The sequence below is a fragment of the Kwoniella mangroviensis genome (assembly GCF_000507465.2).
Source record: "Kwoniella mangroviensis CBS 8507 chromosome 1 map unlocalized Ctg01, whole genome shotgun sequence".
Taxonomy (NCBI): Eukaryota; Fungi; Basidiomycota; class Tremellomycetes; order Tremellales; family Cryptococcaceae; genus Kwoniella; species Kwoniella mangrovensis.
This window is the reverse complement of record NW_027062533.1, coordinates 10,770,031-10,788,801: the sequence shown is the minus strand read 5'-3', so window position 1 is coordinate 10,788,801 and position 18,771 is coordinate 10,770,031. Positions and strand designations below refer to the sequence as shown.

At 44.1% G+C, this 18,771-nt stretch overlaps 8 protein-coding genes across 8 annotated transcripts; 4 read left to right on the top strand and 4 right to left on the bottom strand.

Moving 5' to 3' along the window:
• Window positions 1-296: 296 nt before the first annotated feature.
• On the bottom strand, window positions 297-4,358 carry I203_104094 (uncharacterized protein; the record flags this gene model as incomplete). The annotated part of the gene is made up of 19 exons (XM_019149661.1): window positions 297-476; window positions 582-975; window positions 1,039-1,117; window positions 1,175-1,233; window positions 1,319-1,382; window positions 1,442-1,469; window positions 1,530-1,569; window positions 1,630-1,811; window positions 1,879-1,943; window positions 2,005-2,202; window positions 2,267-2,332; window positions 2,406-2,596; window positions 2,660-2,754; window positions 2,817-2,849; window positions 2,912-3,024; window positions 3,085-3,153; window positions 3,220-3,445; window positions 3,665-3,869; window positions 3,952-4,358. 19 exons carry the CDS (start codon window positions 4,356-4,358, stop codon window positions 297-299), a joined length of 2,694 nt encoding a protein of 897 aa, XP_019001204.1.
• A 537-nt stretch (window positions 4,359-4,895) lies between these two features.
• Window positions 4,896-6,590, top strand: I203_104093 (uncharacterized protein; the record flags this gene model as incomplete). The annotated part of the gene is made up of 5 exons (XM_019149660.1): window positions 4,896-5,120; window positions 5,244-5,476; window positions 5,529-5,728; window positions 5,821-6,080; window positions 6,162-6,590. The coding sequence occupies 5 exons, from the start codon at window positions 4,896-4,898 to the stop codon at window positions 6,588-6,590; spliced, it is 1,347 nt and encodes a 448-aa protein (XP_019001203.1).
• An 86-nt stretch (window positions 6,591-6,676) lies between these two features.
• I203_104092 (uncharacterized protein) lies at window positions 6,677-8,749 on the top strand (the record flags this gene model as incomplete). The annotated part of the gene is made up of 6 exons (XM_019149659.1): window positions 6,677-7,435; window positions 7,502-7,724; window positions 7,783-8,067; window positions 8,127-8,423; window positions 8,495-8,595; window positions 8,666-8,749. 6 exons carry the CDS (start codon window positions 6,677-6,679, stop codon window positions 8,747-8,749), a joined length of 1,749 nt encoding a protein of 582 aa, XP_019001202.1.
• Window positions 8,750-9,088: 339 nt separating this feature from the next.
• On the bottom strand, window positions 9,089-11,184 carry I203_104091 (uncharacterized protein; the record flags this gene model as incomplete). Its single annotated transcript, XM_019149658.1, has 13 exons — window positions 9,089-9,157; window positions 9,228-9,338; window positions 9,411-9,430; window positions 9,503-9,619; window positions 9,686-9,901; window positions 9,968-9,994; window positions 10,062-10,117; window positions 10,179-10,241; window positions 10,386-10,613; window positions 10,696-10,872; window positions 10,936-10,952; window positions 11,020-11,045; window positions 11,133-11,184. The coding sequence occupies 13 exons, from the start codon at window positions 11,182-11,184 to the stop codon at window positions 9,089-9,091; spliced, it is 1,179 nt and encodes a 392-aa protein (XP_019001201.1).
• Window positions 11,185-11,852: 668 nt separating this feature from the next.
• I203_104090 (Ras-like protein) lies at window positions 11,853-13,376 on the top strand (the record flags this gene model as incomplete). The annotated part of the gene is made up of 10 exons (XM_019149657.2): window positions 11,853-11,861; window positions 11,939-11,984; window positions 12,239-12,282; window positions 12,374-12,384; window positions 12,480-12,496; window positions 12,561-12,674; window positions 12,736-12,818; window positions 12,883-12,964; window positions 13,028-13,146; window positions 13,251-13,376. The coding sequence occupies 10 exons, from the start codon at window positions 11,853-11,855 to the stop codon at window positions 13,374-13,376; spliced, it is 651 nt and encodes a 216-aa protein (XP_019001200.2).
• Window positions 13,377-13,907: 531 nt separating this feature from the next.
• I203_104089 (uncharacterized protein) lies at window positions 13,908-14,392 on the top strand (the record flags this gene model as incomplete). Its single annotated transcript, XM_019149656.1, has 2 exons — window positions 13,908-14,064; window positions 14,199-14,392. The coding sequence occupies 2 exons, from the start codon at window positions 13,908-13,910 to the stop codon at window positions 14,390-14,392; spliced, it is 351 nt and encodes a 116-aa protein (XP_019001199.1).
• A 392-nt stretch (window positions 14,393-14,784) lies between these two features.
• Window positions 14,785-15,712, bottom strand: I203_104088 (uncharacterized protein; the record flags this gene model as incomplete). Its single annotated transcript, XM_019149655.1, has 2 exons — window positions 14,785-15,620; window positions 15,691-15,712. The coding sequence occupies 2 exons, from the start codon at window positions 15,710-15,712 to the stop codon at window positions 14,785-14,787; spliced, it is 858 nt and encodes a 285-aa protein (XP_019001198.1).
• Window positions 15,713-16,849: 1,137 nt separating this feature from the next.
• On the bottom strand, window positions 16,850-18,087 carry I203_104087 (uncharacterized protein; the record flags this gene model as incomplete). The annotated part of the gene is made up of 6 exons (XM_065517463.1): window positions 16,850-17,010; window positions 17,083-17,174; window positions 17,257-17,424; window positions 17,499-17,728; window positions 17,798-17,888; window positions 18,032-18,087. 6 exons carry the CDS (start codon window positions 18,085-18,087, stop codon window positions 16,850-16,852), a joined length of 798 nt encoding a protein of 265 aa, XP_065374281.1.
• Between the last annotated feature and the right edge of the window lie 684 nt (window positions 18,088-18,771).

Here is an 18,771-nt window from a genome sequence, read left to right as displayed (position 1 = left end):
GTCACGAAGTACGAGTAGTTGCGCTAACCTCAATCGTGTGAGAGCATCATCTCATCATCTCACTTCCCACTTGACCTCCACATCGTGTGTCCACCACTTACTTGTGCAGACGCTGTACTTCATCTGGGGTGCATCACCCAGCATGAAGTACGATTCATTTTCAGAATACATAATCTATACGTGTATAAGACGAATTTCGCTCTATCCATTCCGCTCCTTCCGAGATGCAAGCATTTCCATTCTTCCGTTTCTGCCTTCTATCTTCCATCCTTACATTCTAGCACCAAGAAACCAAATTAGGCATTCAATTTCTGAGCCACACTGTTCAACAACTGAGCAACATCGTCCACTTCCTTCTGTGCAAGACTAGATGAATGATCAATGGTAATCGCCTCAGTGATGGATGGGAAGGTGGTCGCGCCGTATCCAAGCCATAGACCTGGGGCGGTGATCTTGTGTTTGTACCACTCTCGGTCCTGATTTCGCATTCATACTTGATTAGCAAAGCATCGAGCCGTATTTACATTTCGTCAAAAGTCAAACAATCATGATGACGCGAAAAAGCCTCATATCAGACTCACCTTCAATCCCTTTTCAGAGATAAACCCATATTCGAAATGTTGTAGTTTCTTATTAACCACTCTTATTTCTTTCAAAACCTCTTTGATCTCTTTCAACTTGTGGGGTGAGGGTATTTTGGGGATGGGTAAGTGGGGAATGGGAAGTTTGATATCCTCAGCATCCACATCTTGGTGATGATTACATCCTTTACCAAATATTCTAGACACAAAGGACGGTCCGTTGAGTTCGAATTTAGGTTTGGGTAATAGCTTCCTGAGCTTTTCGACCAATTCCTTCTTCTCCTTGTCTAATTTGGTAGAAGCCTTTCCGACCGATTCGATCGATAATTCAAGTGCATCGAAATTGATCGACCCATCGAGTAGCAACGAGGAGGAATTGGCTATGTCTTGGACCCTAAAATATCAAGTTAGCTTCTCGTCGCGTTTGACATGGAAGCTTATGGAGAACTGGACTGACTTTTCTAGGTAGTATTGCAGGTCACGGGCGTATTGAGTTGTATTCAATGGTAGAATCAAGGTATCAGCCAATCTTAATGCTGCAAAGGCTTGTCAGCTGATGTTTGAGCTCGATCCACAAGGAAGTGCCAGCTCACTCAAAAGGCCGATCACTTTAGCGGCATCAGTGTGTCTGTGGAACCCGACGTCGCCGTATCTGCAACAGGACGAGCAGACGTTAGCGGAGAGCCCGTTGCTCCTGAAATCCTAGGAGATATTACGGCTGAAGAGGAGGGACTTACTTAGCTTGCCAGGTATGAGAATCGTATATCGAGTGGTAATGGTAAACAGGATCCCTAGGACCACCTGTAATTCAAGGTGATCAGCCAAACCCTGGGAACATGTCGCGGATGAAGGAAGCTGACCTTTATATCCCAAATCACTTGAAGCGATCTACAATGGTTCAGCATTTGTCAGCTAGTACTTCTGACACTGATCTTGCGGTAAGCTTACACCGTATCTCTGTAAGAAAGGAGTATAATCCGATCCGGATCTATAATCAACGAAATCAGGATCTGGATTCGTTATGTTACACCTGAAAGAATGCGCTCACCCCAAAGCACCAATTCCAGAACCACCGGCAACAGTCAAGGTCTCAAATTGCCCTTCGCCTGAATTGACAGCACTGATTTCTTCCCAATTACCGCCGTCATATCGAGTATCATAAACGGCTCTCTCGGGGTCAGAGCTGGAATTGATCTCCTCAGCGGCAGCCTTGAGCGCTAAAGCTATCGACTAAACTCATACATTTTGTCAGTTCGACCCTTCTTCACTTTGAACTTTTCGGTCAAGGTGAACACACGGGCGAAGCAGAAGCGTGGAAGTTGGTTCCAGAAGCTGATCCGTCAATATTGAGGTAGGCGACCGCTACAGATAACCACACAGAATGTCAGTCAATCTGAAACTACGATCACTCAAATTGAATTACCATTATCGACCAGCCAATCGCCGAAATCTTCAGCCCATTCTACCGATCCTACCAAGCCGTACTCCTCCGCGTCCCAGCTGGTTAAGATGATCGTTCGAAGTGGTTTCCAGCCTCTCTTCAGGAGTGCTCCTAATCCTCGGACTACCTCGTACTGAGAGGCTGTTCCGGAATTTGGGTCAGATGCACCTAACACCCAAGCTACCAAACAGGAATGTCAGCTTGCGATACTTCAGATCCGAACACGCTGGTGAAGCTGACTAACCATCTCTGTGATTACCTAGGATGATAACTTCATCGGTGATATGACCTGGAATCACAGCCATAGTATCTGATACCGTAACCGCATATCAGTACATAGTATACAATATGAGATCTAGTGAGACGGGAAGAGGTTGACTCACTCCAAATAGGTAATACTCTATCGTTCATCTCATTAACCAGATGTAAGTCAACATCGCTCGGACCGATATAGTAATCAACACCATGGTATTCCAATCCACCAGTGAAGTCAGACCCTAATTCAGAGGCATGAATACCTTTTCCTTCCAAAGCTTTCAAGAGGGGTATAACATCTTCGTAGGACAAAGGTAATCTATGAACCTTGTATAAGCTTTATACCATGATGTGTAGGCGGAGAATCAGGGGATAAACTCACGATGGTATAGAAGGTTGACTTCCACTTTCGACTCTTGTAGCGTTCTTATAAGCTGGTTCGCCCGGGGTACTTGGATCTCCAGGGTATTTCGATAACTGTTCCGAAGCAGGGCATATCAGCTTGTTGAAGTCGAAAGACGTGAGAAAGGCCGACTCACGAATTGGACACTACCCCTTTGAACGCTACTTGGCTATCACATCAACGAAGGAGGTCAGCTTATTTTGCAGAATCTGAGGGCTAAGATAAGCTTACTTGTCGAGCAGGTCCTTCAGGATAGGCTTCATATCCATTTGCTTCGGTAATTTCACCATCGTCTCCCGGATCAGTGAAGACGATCACTCCAGCTGCACCAGCTTCTTGAGCGGCTGTGACAATTAACTTCACTATCAGCGATATCGAGGATGACGTGTGATGGCAGTGCTCACCTTTGACCTTGAGACCTCTGAAAGAACCGCCATACTTGGTCAAGACTATCTTCCCATTGAAATCGACACCTTAGATTATTATACAGTATCAGCTTGGTAGCTACCTCTTTGGATGGTTGAACAACTGATACTGACCTTTCTCTTGTAGAAGATCGAAGTCTTTCTTTCTTCCATACCCAGCATAGACATATTTCGCCTTTACGTCTCCACTAGCAGACAGACCGTGGAAGACTGGAACTTCATCTCGTAATTGCGAGTCAGGATCACCATCGACTATATCTTCTCTCAATTTCGCTTTGAATGGTGTATCGGTGAGTAGGGTGACAGAGGCATGGACGGGGGTATTGAGGACTGGGTAGTACTAGGATTATCATACAAGGTAAGCTACAATATCTTCTCAGTTGAGCTCTCCCTCTAGCTCTCTCTTCGTTTTATTCCACATCTCCGCTCCTTGGCCATCATATACCCCTGCTTCCTCTACCTTTTCCTCTCCTATCCCCTCCTCTCTTTTGGACCTGCCCCCTTCATCTTCGTGCGATTCTGAGCTATGAAAGACTTGAAGGCCAAGACCAGCACTTACTGTATCAACCCAAACACCCAACTGATCTGCACCATTTCTAATCCTGCTTTGCGACTCTGCCGATCCAGCTTCGTACACAAATTCATTCGCACCCGAAACTCTCAAGCCAAGTTCCTTCTCCCATTCGTTCTTCAGTGCGAGGGCTGAATAGAGATCGTATCCTGATCCAGCTGGGTGGGCGTATGAAGTGTATCTCTCTGACGCTCTGTTCCCACCAACAACGGTCAATACCAATATCAATACCCTTAATTCGGATGATGTTGAACAATCGAAAAAAGACGACTTACGCCGCGGCACTATCGTTACTTGGAACAGAAAGAAAGATCTTCTCAGCTTCTCTAGGTGAGAGATGTCCATGAGGCTGATGAGGATGTTTGTGATGATGATCATCATGATCGGGATGTTTTTCAGGTCGAGGGAGGGAGAACTTCATTCCCTTTGTAGCGATACTATGCCAGTATGAATTGAGTTTACTATCATCTAGAGTGACGAAAGCATCGTTTTGTCCATGATGAGCTCCAAACAAGTTGGAATTGTAGATACTGAGATAGAATATGATACCCAATAAGGCGGACAGTCGGATGACCTGGGTAGTTTTCCGCCTCGACCATTGCTTAGCGACAGTTGATGTTGTAGGCCTAGGGAGCTGAGGGTCTAGCCCAAGCTGAACAGCGTCTTTCTCGTTTAGTTTCATCTTGTTCTTCTGTGTGAACTCTCGATGCCTTCGAGGAAACAACATGCAGTATGATGATAACTTTCGATATCTCATTTGAGATCTGTATGATCCGGTGGGCACCTCATGCTTCATCCCTCATTCCATATCACATCATTGACCCCTCTCGGAGTTGACCGATCCGCAGGTAAGCTCGTGGGAATCACATGGTAAATAGCGATTGTTTGGTTCCTCTTCTATTGACTGATTTGACATGACTTGAATCGAGACATATCAAGTCAGCTTCTCTTCGCGATTGGCATGTATGTATATGAATGATTGAACTGACTGTTCAAGGGAAATAGTATTGGAAATCCCGGGCACGTTGAGTCGTGTTCAGAAGGTATCAGCCGACCTTTATGCCACGTGACCGGTATTGGGTTGATCTGTGACACCTTATATCCGCTCTCCACCTAATGCAGTGGCGAGGTGCTAAGTTGCGTGAGTTGATATCTTGTTCAAAGATGTTTTAATGCATATCAAACAAATACCATTGCAATCACTGAATCTTCAAGAAACATGTCGTCGACCTCATCTGATGTCATTTCTGAACTGCCTTCGAGCTCTCGGATTGCGTCTCATCTCAGTACACAACAGGCGCAGGGAGACTACAGTTTGGTACTAGCTCGTTACAAGGTGGTAGAAACAGTAGAATATGAGTGTACTGAAGAGATTCAGGCTGTGCGAAACCATCTGGTACAGCACAGGGATGCGCTTTCGGGCATGGTATCTGTCCTCAAGAGAGTGAGTCAATGTTGCTTTCTACGTCGGGTTGTTTCATACAGTCGGGCTATAAGCAGTAGATCGATGCGATTCTATATTGGTCCTCTCCTAGTGGTCGAGGCTGCTGACGTTACACGTGCATAGCCTTGGAGGGCTGCGGAAGGAGTGCGTTTGAGTGAGGTTCAACCCGAGCTCTATACGGTCAGCGGCGATTTATGGTCCTCGAATCTATTGCCAAAGCTACACGAGTATATGCAGTTACTCAAGAGTGCTAGATTTTCGTATAGAGGGGAGGCGTTTTATACTAGCTTCGTACGCCTATCAATTGATGCTGTCTTTGCGGATCGAGCAGAAAGTAGATGGGGATTAGCTACTGAGTGAGTTGACTGACAGATAATCATTGAGAGCGTATGCTGATGAAGTCCCTAGTGAACACGATGCGATCTCGGAGCATGTGCTATCTTCGTTCAATTTGGTCTCGCTCATACCTGTAGTTCCAGATCGCACCGTCGGTTTGGGCCCCGAGAGTATCCAAATAAGGAAGGATGAATCGTCTTCTCCTTTGAATGGAAGAACCGAGGTTTTTGTGGTCTCACGGTCAGAGAAAGTTCTTTGCTCACTAAGTGGAAGTGAGTGTGTCCGCTGCTTTTCCACTTTTTCTGCATCATCTCTTGTCATTTAGATGTTCAGTTCTGACTCACCAAGCCATGTCCATCCATAGTGCACACGTGTCCATCCTGGTATCCTTGGATTCTGATCGAGGATAAGTGTGGCAGGGGGATGATGGATAAAGGGAGATTACAAAATCACACTGCTAAACGTGTGGCTTTGCAAATATATGTGAATCTTTGGCAACAGGCTTCAAGAGCAGATCCTGATAATTGCATGCCACTTTCGTCGATGGCGAGGAGGGTCTATGGTCTTCGTACCTTCACGAATGTCTGGGAGATAGACATGATGGTCTTTGATGATAGTAATTTTGTCAGTTTCATGTCGTGTGCTCTCTCGTCGTCACCTGTTCGCTGACCCTGCTTTGTATTTGCTCGCGCGTCATTCACGCAGAACGTTGTTCCTATCTTCACCGCCGATCTCCTTGATCCTAGCTCGATGCTCCAAATGATCTGTGTTCTGAAGTCGATCAGGGAGGAGCGAAGGGAGAGGTATATCACCATCGGCAACTGGCTGTGGTGCCTGCGGGATAAATTTCAGCCTTTACTGCAACCGGGACAAGCCACATCTGTACGCGGAGGAAAGAAAGGAAGAAGTTCCCACAGTACGGGAGTATCGCCATACGCTAGACCAACTCAAGCAGGTCCAACTCCCGCCACTCTCCTGACATCTTCACCTCTTCATCAGAGTCATGTACATGGTCATGTCACTAAGGTGGAAAAGTGGCTGCAGTCAGTGATCGCGCCACTTTCGGAAACTCCTAAATCTCCGGCATCGAACAGTAATCACCTAGCATCGCGCAGAAGACGGCTATCAATGTAACCTTCTCACTAGTTGATTGTCCAACTACTTCAACGATCTATATTCGTCATCATCAGCACGAGCAGCAATCATCAGATCACTTCACCATGTCCACATCCGAGAAAGGGGATCAACTCCCTCTCGTCCAGTCCTCCTCCCCTCAACCACTTCCTCGACCTAAATCCAAAATTCGAATCGCCCTCAAACACATTATCCCTCTATCCCTGGTCATCATCTACTACTCATTCATCGCACCACTCTCTCTCAGCCCAATCAGACCATACTCTCAAGTCGAAGTCGCAGCCAAGGAAAGCGCAAGATGTCCCGTCCAACCTCCAGTGATCAACATCGGTAACGACTGGGATGTCGTAAATGATCATGAATATGCCTCTCTAGCTACCAAAAGACTTTCAAGGGCAGTACAAATCAACACTGAATCATACGATAACTTCCCTAAGAATGCCAGTGATCCAATATTCGACAAACACTACGAATTCTCTCATTACCTCTCTTATGAATTTTCCAAATTGTTTAAAGAACCGATCAAATACGAAAATGTAAATGTCCATGGACACTTGTTCACTTGGGAAGGTAAAAACAAAAATCTCAAACCAATCTTATTGATGGCTCATACAGATACTGTACCGGTCTTACCTGCTACATTGGATCAATGGAGTTACCCGCCTTTCGAAGGTAAAGTCACGGTCAATGCGACTCAAGAAACTCCCGGTACTTGGATTTGGGGTAGGGGTGTAAGTGATTGTAAGAATACTTTATTGGCTATATATGGATCACTCGAAAGATTAGTCACGGAGGGATATGAACCTGAAAGAACCATTATTGTAGCTAATGGATTTGATGAAGAGGTAAGTCCGATGTCTCGACGTCTATGTGATATTGGACTGAGCTGACGTGAGATTTGCAAAATACAGATTGGAGGTTCTAGAGGATCAGGACATATCTCCAAGGTACTTCTCAAGCGATACGGAAATGATGGTATCGCTTTCCTTGTCGATGAGGGATTTACCGGAATCTCGAATGATTACGGTGCGACTGTCGCAAGCTTTGGTATGGCCGAGAAAGGATCGGTAAACGTCAACGTTAAGGTGGAGACATTGGGTGGACATTCGAGTGTCCCGCCTCCTCATACAGCTAGTAAGCTCAGCAGTCAATGTTGCGAGACACCATCACTGACTAAATTTCACTTCTAAAGTCGGAATCATCTCCCTTCTCCTCGCTGAACTCGAAGCCCACCCATCCAAACCTACTTTATCCCCCCAATCACCTTTCCTCAAATCTCTTAACTGTTTAGCAGACTACGCTCCTGAATTCCCTAAATCGATCAAACATGAATTGAAAGATCCAAGACAATGGGACCAGCTCGCTCAGCAATTAGCAAAGAAGGATAGGGTTCTGAACAGTTTCTTAGCGACCACTCAGGCTATCGACTTGATCAACGGTGGAGTCAAAGTAAATGCTTTACCTGAGGTTGTGGATGGTGAGTTTTTCTTTAGCATGCGAGATTCGGACAAACTCACTGATCGAGCAACCACGTAGCCACTGTCAACTACCGAATCTCATTCACCTCTTCAGTCAACGAAACTCTTTCTCACGTTGCTCAAGTACTCAGGCCTCTCGCAAAGAAACTTGGCTATACCATCTCGGCATTTGATGAACCGCATTCTTCTCATCACGAGAATTCCACTTCTCATATCACGTTGAGTGTACCTGGTGGACTCAGCCTGGAACCCGCACCCATCACTTCTGATCGAACCAAATCATTCGCTCTACTCGGTGGAACCGCTAAAGCAGTGTTTGGTAATGATACCATCGCTTCTCCTTCAGGAATGTTCGGTAGGTCACTCTCTCGAGACATTTTTCCCAAAGGAAATGAAGATCTAAGCTGATAGCATCGGATCTCATAGCAAACACCGACACAAGATGGTTCTGGAACCTTACTTCTGATCTTTACAGATTCACACCCACATTGATCACTGAGAATCTCAACCAACATACTGTCAATGAGGTGAGTTAGCTGTAAACCTCATCGCGTGATACTGAAACGGAAAGCTAATTTCCATATGGTTGATAAATAGCGAATCAGCCTTGAAGGTCATTTGAACGCTACTCGATACTTCTACAAATTACTGAGAAACCTCGAGGGATGGGATGCTGAGTAGACAAGGAATGGGCCGTAAAAGCATGTGAATTTCCTCTTTTTATATTTCATGTAGCTTTATCATCGAAAGCAGGAGGAACGAGTCGAAGAGGGGGTAGGGAATAGAAAGAAGTATAATCACGCAAATCCAACAAAGTGTACATAGCTCAAGTTATGTCATTCATGTCTTCACACAATACACTTCGTATGTTTGCATTGTGCAATTCGCGGGACAAAGCATATCGCCTGAGCGTCGAAAAACAAATTTAGATGACGAGACATTTCGTGGTGATTTGACTTCTTCTACGGACATGTGAAACTCGCATATTCTCTGATACTTTCTACTTTCACTTTCAGATTTCTACTGCTTTCCTGTCAACCCACCTCTAGCATTGAATGACTTTTCACCTGCCAACTTGATCGCCCAAGTCTGAAACAACAAGTCAGCAAATTATCCATCTTCACAATGGTTTAGTTGAAGAGGGAGAGGAGAACCTCACAAATTCATAAGTCTTGATGGCATCCTCATAGGGTGAAAGAATGACTGATTTATCGGATTTACCATCAATCACATCTATGATCGCTTCGATTTCAGTCAGGTAGCAGTCGTCCTATGAATATGAAACCAAAACTATAAGTTGACACATATTCAAAAGAACACATCGAGCAGAGTGTGGACTTACATCGGTGAATATCGTTCTCACTACATGTAGTCAGAGAGCACCATATCAGTATCCCGATTCCAATGATTCAGATACAAGCGCAATTCACTCACCTTCCTCTGTCGTACCTGGTCTCCTCACGTACAACCTCGGTGAAGTACCATAGGGATCAACCAATCTGAACTTCCAACCGTCTGCTAAAATCATTAATTCACAATCGTAATCACCCTCTGCAATATAAAAAAAGGTAGTATTAGCCATTATACTCTATACCATTCTATTTGCTTTGGACGTACCATGTAAAACGACCGCATGTAAGAGACTTCCCGTAGCACCATTCTCATACCTCCAAGTGGAACTTGTGATCCTTGGAATTCGATCTTCAGGTTTAACCAGGTTCTCTTCGTCGAATCTCAAAATCGAAAGTTTACCTGCTGGGTCGGTATGTTCGACAGTGTTGGTGTGAACGGAGTCGAGTAACACAGGAGGGGTGAGGTATCGAGTCAAGTCGCCTGGTAGGAATATCAATAAGTTTGATAGATCTTGATGCCGACTTTTTGAGTTAGGAGTACACGTACAGATATGGGTAGCTTGAGTGACGATAGCTGATATAGTGAATCAATATGTCAGTTGGAGGTATACTACATACGATGATTTCTATAGCCAACTCACGTCCTGGTTCTCGGGATTTACTCCAGTATCCATAGAAGTCCTTGGCAGCGAAATCACTACACGCATATTAAGTATGTCAGTCTGTTGATTGAGGCAATTATAGGATGCAGTACTTACTAGGCGAATAAGTACGAAGCTTGCGTATGCATGACAGTCAAATTATTCTCATCGATAAGTTTCCTGTGTGAGTGAAAAGTCGATGAGCTGATAGCGCCTCAAAAGGATATTGTACATGATAATCTCACTTGATTTCTCGAGCAGCTAATTTACGACATTTTCCGTATCAGTTTTCCTGTTTCATATGCCTTCGGTTGAAGGTTACACCTCGACATACCTTTAAGATACCTCAACATGTATCCTACGGAAGTGACATTCCCATTTTCCTTCAATTTCTTTCCAACAGCTTCGACCTCCTTGAAATCCTCTACATCACTAATGGGCTTTTCGATGAACAATCCCACTTTGGGGAAATATCGTATAAGTTCAAGTTCATTATCGTGATTGGGCTGAGTGGATCCTCGTGAGTTGGCTTGGAATCCCAATATAGCGAGACTATGTTGTCAAAGCAGAAGCATGAGTCAGTGCAAGTCAGGACGTATACAAGATTCCCTGGATAAGAAGCTCGACAACCTACTGAGGGGTATCATCACCTTTCAAACCTTCTCCAGCTTCTTTGATACTTCCGAATACCTTTGTGTTCTCATATCCATGTTTAACATTTGCATCGGCCCGCTTAATCGTTAATACTGAGTTGGCTCGGTCTTTGTTCAAGTCGACTAGACCAACCACGTTGAGTCTAGACCCAAGTTTTCTATGATGATAACATAACCCTGATCAGTACAAGTGTTTTCAAAGGGATGGATCGTACACTCACTGTTCTAATCTCTTTGACTATTGAGTGAAGATGTCATGGAGTGTCAGCTAGACTGGATCATATAGATTGAAATGTCATACGAACGTGGTTCCATGGCCCTTCGGTTGTTCCTGAGTGACCAAAAGGATCATAGTAAGTATATAGCCAAGGCTTATAGCTCCAGTGATGTCGTATAGATGGTCGTATCATGTACATACCAAAGTTGATGGGTCCAGCACCTAAAAGCAAAACGTTGAATCTATCTGACATGATTGACTGAATATGGATATGAATTAGATGTTGATACTGATCGGAATGATGGGGGCAGTATCACATATTAGACTACATGTTGACTCGTATATATATACCTCAGCTGACGACTGTATCCCCCTCATGCCGAGTGGGTGTCTGTGCTTGAGATCGGAAGATGATCGGTCGATGCAGTCAAGATTATCTTATCATTCCGATTATTCACCTCGTATTCACCTATGAAGTTATCCCACTCATCATCATGTGCCACACGTACTACCGGATGCCGTAACCCCGGATGGCATCACCGTACTCGTAATCACGTGTAGCAGCTAATGTTCATGCCTCCTCTTAAATGGGCAACTTGATTAAAGGAATGGGGAAATAAGGAAATAAGGGGATCCGAGCTGAAGCAAAGTCACGAACAAAGACAAAAGATACAGACATCAATTCATCAATTCATCAATTCATCATTGCATCTCATTCAATCCACCAATCAATCAACATTACTTCATCCTCACACTCTCTTCTTCTCGATACCACCTAACCTCGACCCATCCTCACTCCTCAGTACCACTCTACCACTCGTCGATCTTTCATCAGTCCCTCTTTCGTCCATCAGTAGATCAACAATCAATACCGGTCGAATCGTCCCTTCCCTCTAGAAAAGACATAGATAGGATTCCACCATGTCCAAGGTGAGTACGCGTTCTGTACCTCAGCTCTGACTTTAATCGGTGGTGACTGCAATGAGCTGAGAATATTTACTATACAGGCCCAATTCTTGCGCGAATACAAGCTCGTAGTCGTCGGTGGTGGTGGTGAGTTCATCGTTTATCCTTCGACACCATGGATGTTCTAGGGTCCGTGCGTGGGACAAAGATTACAAGTCCTTTAACCACAAGAAGATGTACGGAAGAGATGGACGAGATTAGTACTGCAAAGGCCATTTGACTAGGCAGGCATCCTTCAATGATCACTTCGATTGGACACCTATCCTCCCCTGTCCATATCATACACCCTCGAACCCCTTTCACAAGTCATCGCTGATTCCTTCATCGTATGACACTCATAGGTGTCGGTAAATCAGCATTGACCATCCAGTTCATTCAGTCCCATGTAAGTCCACCTCTCACACGTTCACATTCACATCCTATCCTTCATTCCAATGCAGTAGATGGGTTGACTAATCTTACGCTTTGATCTGCAGTTCGTCGACGAGTGAGTTTAACAGAAGTGGCGTGTACCGTGGCGTCATACTAGCTTGTGTAAGGGAGGTTCGTGCTGATTTAGGATTTTGTATCGATGCGATAAAGGTATGATCCAACGATTGGTGAGCTCTCTTCTGTAGTGTATACACACATCACTTAGTTGACGATACACCCTGTTAAATGTAGAGGACTCGTATAGGAAACAATGTATAATCGATGAAGAGGTGGCTTTGCTTGATGTGCTTGATACTGCAGGACAAGAGGAGTATGGTGCGATGAGAGAACAATACATGAGAACTGGTATGTTAGCTATCTCTGAATGGCCGAGCTTCGGGCTGATCGTTTTGTGCTGAATGATAAGGCGAGGGTTTCCTCTTGGTTTATTCAATCACCTCGCGGAGTTCGTTCGAGGAGGTGTCCACTTTCCATCAACAGATTTTAAGAGTGAGCTTCACAGTCCAATGCGTCGCAGATTGAAGCCAAGCTGACATGGAATCTTCTGTTGCAGGTGAAAGACAAGGATTATTTCCCTGTCGTCGTAGTGGCCAATAAGTGTGATTTGGAGTATGAGCGACAAGTGCAACCACATGGTGAGTGAACTGCCGCTATTTGCTTTAGCGAACCCCACAACTGACCGTTGCACATCATTATAGAGGGCCGAGATCTCGCCAAGAGGTTCAACGCACAATGTATTGAGACTTCAGCCAAACAACGTGTAAATGTAGATGAAGCTTTCATTGCTGTTGTCAGAGCTATTAGGAGGTATCAGAAGGTGAGTATGACTGGCTCAATTGATGTCACTCCTCCTCTTCCACACAATGCGTCTTGCTGTGATTTGCATGGCAGGGGCTAATCTGATATGCTATACATTTACAGGAATCTGGTCCACCCCAAGCGACTAGTGCCCCTGGTAAATCAGCTGCTGGCGGAGTAGGCGGCCGTGCCGATCAGAAAGACGATCAAGTAGATAAAGGCTGTTGTGGGGGATGTGTCGTACTTTAAACAAAGTACGCGCATCATCACACTAGGATCTGCTTACTTTCCGTTACTGTTATTTGTTTTCCTGTATTCGTTCTCAACATACCCGTTATTCAAGCGAGCACCAAAAGATACATAGACATCGATTCTATTAGATCAATCAGCGTAAGGCGAGAGAAGAGGATGATCTTGATTATATTGTCTTTTAGCATAATTTTGTATATACATTTTTTTTTCCATTCCTAGATATATATGGGTACAGGTACATAGGTTTCTTCGAGATGAGTGTTTTCTTAACGAGATGCGACAAATGAGAATATACCAGTGAAAGACAAAATGAAAATGCAGTGAGGGATGCATAGAGGGGTGAAGTGATCATTGGATTCAACAATCGGAAAACCGATAAATTGATAAATCAGTCGATCGCAGTTAAGATCCCTTGGATGTCTCAAGTGCGACAGTTCTTCATCTCATTTGCATTCTACTCGTACAGTAAATACATCATATCACTTCACGACTTTTGCTCTTCGATAACCATCTATCAGTCTTCCTATCATGTCAATCAGATCTTCACACCTATCCATAGGGTCCATCGCTGGACCTAGTCGACCATCGTTCGCTATACGTAAATATGCGACTCAGCCGAGTGGACAGCAGAATCAGAATATAAGTGAGATGATAAATAGGAAGGCCATCTCATCAGCATGGAGGGGTATGTACTGATCTTTCTAGCCCTATCTCATCCTATCCCTGTATTTCTCGGTCTACAATAGTACGATATCCCCCTTGAGATCTTTCGGGCGATCAAGTCGCATGACTTACTGATCAATCTCTATTCCCATATAGCATTATCGCCTAATCAGAAATTGATCTTCGGCGGTCTAGTAGCCTTAGGAGCATATTTCGAATATTCTTTATTGGATAGATACGTATTGGGACCCATCAAATTGCGCAAAGAGGACGAGAGGAGGATCAAGGCGGAGCAGAATATGGGAATTGGAGGAGGAGAAGGTCAGAAAGAGGTTTTCTTAGGTGAGTGAAGTCATATATATATCACAATAAACTTGACGGAGTGTGTCGATTGAGTATCTGCGATATGATTGATGAGAATATACTTGACGATCCACCCTTTGCCCTTCTCTTTTCAAACCCCTTTCATCATAGAGGTTATCTTGCTGTTATAATTCGAGGATGAGCTGTTCAGCTGATCTGATGATGATCGCATCTCAGAATCATCATAAAGACGAACTTCGATATGATAGCAGCCATTCATTGACAATCGCAATCACCATCACATCCATGTCGATCATGCTACATAACATATAGAACAGAATAGTATAATAAATGCATTTCTCATGAACCAATATCCAGTATGAAGAATCCTAAAACAAAACTCAAAAAACGAAGATCTATTCCTTTTTCTTTTCGACTCTCAATCATCACCCGCATTCGTTTCTATATAATAACTAGGCAACAAATTACTACCCATCGTACCCATCGTATTTGTATATCCTCTTCTTCCCGCACCGTGTCCCCTTCCAGCAACGGAATGGTATGTCCTTCTCGATGATTCTCTCTCTACCATCTCCGGTCGAGTAGCCGTCGCTGACGGTGTAGTCGTAGATGAGGAAGCAGAAGTATATAAATTGGTATTTGGATTGACGAACGACACGTTTGTGTTAATTGGAGGTACGTTTCTATATTGGGTTATCCCTCCCCCTTGGGCCCCTTGTAGGATCTCTCGTATAGGTTGAATACCTAATTTCCTTAATCCATCTTCATAAGTAACTACAACCAATTCATCATTGGACTTTTCTTCCATATCTACCTTTTCTTTATCTTTATCTTTATTAGATGATTGCCAAGGTGAATGTATCAACCCTATACCGCCTTTCTTCAATTTATGTCCGTTCCCATTCTTTCCACCGCTGGCGGTAGAAGGAGTAACCAGCGTAGTATGTCCGGTAGAAGGTGATGGTTGTATAGTAATTGGTATAGGTGTAGGTGTATTTCGACCCGCCGCCATTCCTTTGGAAGAAGATCCAGCAGAATATGGATAATTCATATATGGATTATGATCATGAACTCCATGATCATAACCATATCCATATCCATTACCACCACCGTATCCGTACTGGTCGCGAGATTCATGTATAGGCGTGGTAGATGCTGAAGAGGATGTTCGACATGATTTGGTGAGTTTGTATAGGGCGTAGAAGATTATGAGGAGGACAGCGAGGGATGCTAAGCAGATAGCTACGATTTCGACTATGATAGTGAATTGGATTTATACTTAGCTTGTTCTGGTCAGGTTGACAGTGTAAGTCAGATTACTCACTTGGCTCAAGTTTGAAGGCCATCTTCGAGTGAGTGAAGATGAAAGCCAATCACTTATCAATGTACCCTTTCTCGCCTTCTGAGTTATTAAAAGATGAGGGATGGTTGTATTCTCGCTGGTATCTTGCGTCGATGAGAGTGAAAAGTCAAAAGGGTGATTCGTTAACGTCAACGTTGACGATTTGATGGAATGGTATGAATTTGGTGATGTGGTTGAGTATGATTGATGGAAACACTGCTTCGACCTGGATAGATACTACAGTATGGGGGGTGTGAACAATTGAAAAGGAAATGTATTCTTCCCTTTCTTCTAAGATATGACGGATAGAAAGTGTCCTTAATCGTGGTGATAGTTGACAACCTTGAGAGATGTGATGCAGACTGCGACCGTGTCGGGTCGAACCTGATGAGAGCAAAAACCGACCAAGACCAAGAGGAAGATGGTAACGTGAGAGTACCTTACTGACACCTAACAAAGAGAAACAGATCATTACATCCACACACCACTATCACCAGATCCAGTAAAACGATCACTCTTGGTGATAATCCCACTCCTTTTCAACTAAACGTTTTCGAGATCAAAGGAAACTTTCAATCTTTCACCTATGGGTTATGATGTGTAGTTTTATTATCAAGGGGTTAGTAGTTCAAAGGATTGGGAATGGTTAGTTGACACAGCTTTTCCCAGCCCACAGCTTAATGAGGCCGGATACTCACGATACTTCAGATCTACAGCTCAGTACGGTAGATTAGAGTACTTAATCTACCTGAAGGACTACCTTTACCTCTACGATTCATGTTCGGATGTTTATTCTTTCGCACAGAGAACAAAGGATTTTCAGTAGCTTGAGGGTCGGATGACAGCCATTCTTCCCAATTTCATCGACTCCCGATAGCTTAGCTGAGGTGTCGGTCTACTGTATCTTTCATGATGAGGATCTCATATAGCTTCGGTCTTGATCCCTTATTTCAGTAAAGCCCAGTCTATTCCGTAAAATGATACATTTTATATGAATGACTACTTATCCTTTATTCTGAGCAACAATGCAATTGTCCATATTGATCTGACATATATCGTTATTCCTTTTTTCCCTCGGTGTGTATCACAGCATTAGCAGGTGATACCTTATCCATAAAATTTCCATCTTTGATCATACCATCTAAAGTACAGCAGCTGCACCGACCACAACAGCACCGAGCATGGTACCGACCACACCGAACGTAGCGTAAGGGATCGACATCTCAGCTGCGGAGGATGAGCCGCTGGAAGCTGCTGAAGAAGAGGATGAAGTTGAGGTGGAAGTGGTATTTGGTGCAGTGGCTAAAAACACATCGCAATATCATATCAGCATCGAGTCAATGGTGGAGGAGTCGAGAAGAGAGGTAAACTCACTACCAAATGAAGAGCCGCACTGTTGAGTCAGAGCTTGACCAAACGAGGTATCACCGATTGAAGAATTAGCCTGTTTTGCTTCGTAGTAGATACTATAAACTCCTTCTATCAGCCAAACAAAAAAACGAGACAAGACAAGTTAGTATGGGTTGGCTCGGGAAGGGATGAACTTACCCCGATACACAACCTGTACAGAGCGACCCAGAGGACAAAACGGATTCCAAACCTGATAAAGTTGAACTATCACCTGATAAAATGGAAGTGAGGTAATTGACAGTAATGGATTGTCCAGTAGCATTTTGAACGGTAGTCAAAGCGTCGGTTACACAGTAAGTGTTGGTCCTGTTTCATGTAAGATAGATATTAGACATCGAGCGATCGATCGGTTTCATTTATTACACGATGAGCGAACTCACGTAGAATTCTTTGAACATCCCGCCGCGTAGATTTCATTGTAATTACCCAACAACCCTACGAGCCCTTGGATCTCAATTGCGTCTGTTCCGCCAGCTGAATAGTCAGATGAACAAGCTGAGTTGACGGATGATTGAGCAGATGTCAAAGTTGAATTATCACATGTCGGTGTGGAGGATGAACAGAGTGAACCGAGGTAGGTGTTAATTGTAGATGTTATCGAGTCGTTTGACTAGTCAGGCAAGCCAAATTGTCAGCTCCGATAAGTAGGTAATCGATGGGGAAGATCGGCCAAACTCACACTACCGCTCAAGACTGGTAACAAGCTTGTTAACTGAAGACATGATCCTAGATCTCCCAAAGCTAGAGAGGCGAGTTGGGTGGTACAGCCTCTATGGGAGCCATAGGATTAGTAATGATCGTTATAGGCGTGTGTAAGAGTCTTGGTACTTACGAGGATAATCTGTGAGGTGAAAAAACGACAAGCGATAGGATCAGTATAATTCACTTCTTCAGGTTCAATCGAGGAACTCACGCCGCTGCACAAGAAGTTGAAGCTGCAATAGCGATGAGAGCCGATCGGGCGTGCATTGTTGTTGATACTGGTGTTTTGGTCCTGGTTGTATGGTATGGTATGAACTTCAGTGGCGAAGTGCAATTCAAGAATTGATAGCTCTGAGATGTTATGTCTTCGAGCTAGACCATGCAGATAGATGCAAGAATCAAGGTCAATGCTGTGTCATGTACTATTGTTGGAATAAGAATGCACAGTGAGTTTACGATATTATCGGTTTCAGGGTATCGTTAAGTTAATGCTTACTGCGCTGACTATGACGACTCTTCTTCTCTGAGCTGAGTTTGACCTACTGCACATGTCCTTGTCTCGGCCCAGGTTGTCCCGCCTTGGCAGATGATATATGCTCGTACCACAGTCTCAGAATTCACCCAAAGTCTGATTGCTGATGTTTCAGTGCGGACCACGCAGATACAGTAGCGAAGCATCGCATCGATTTTATCAATGACACTTCGACACTACGGTGCGTAACCTTGTAATACACATACACATACACAGCTTTTCAGTGGGTCCTTTTGGGTCACTTTGGTTACGTCGCTCCTTGGCGTTGCTCATCACATTTCAAAACTGATCTGCATACATACATTTTAACCAGCTACATACATTTAATCCATTACGATGGCTCGCACTGTAATACACGAGTAGGGAATGCTCATCTAATCGTGTTTCATCTACCTTTCGAATATCCTTCTTAACCGTCT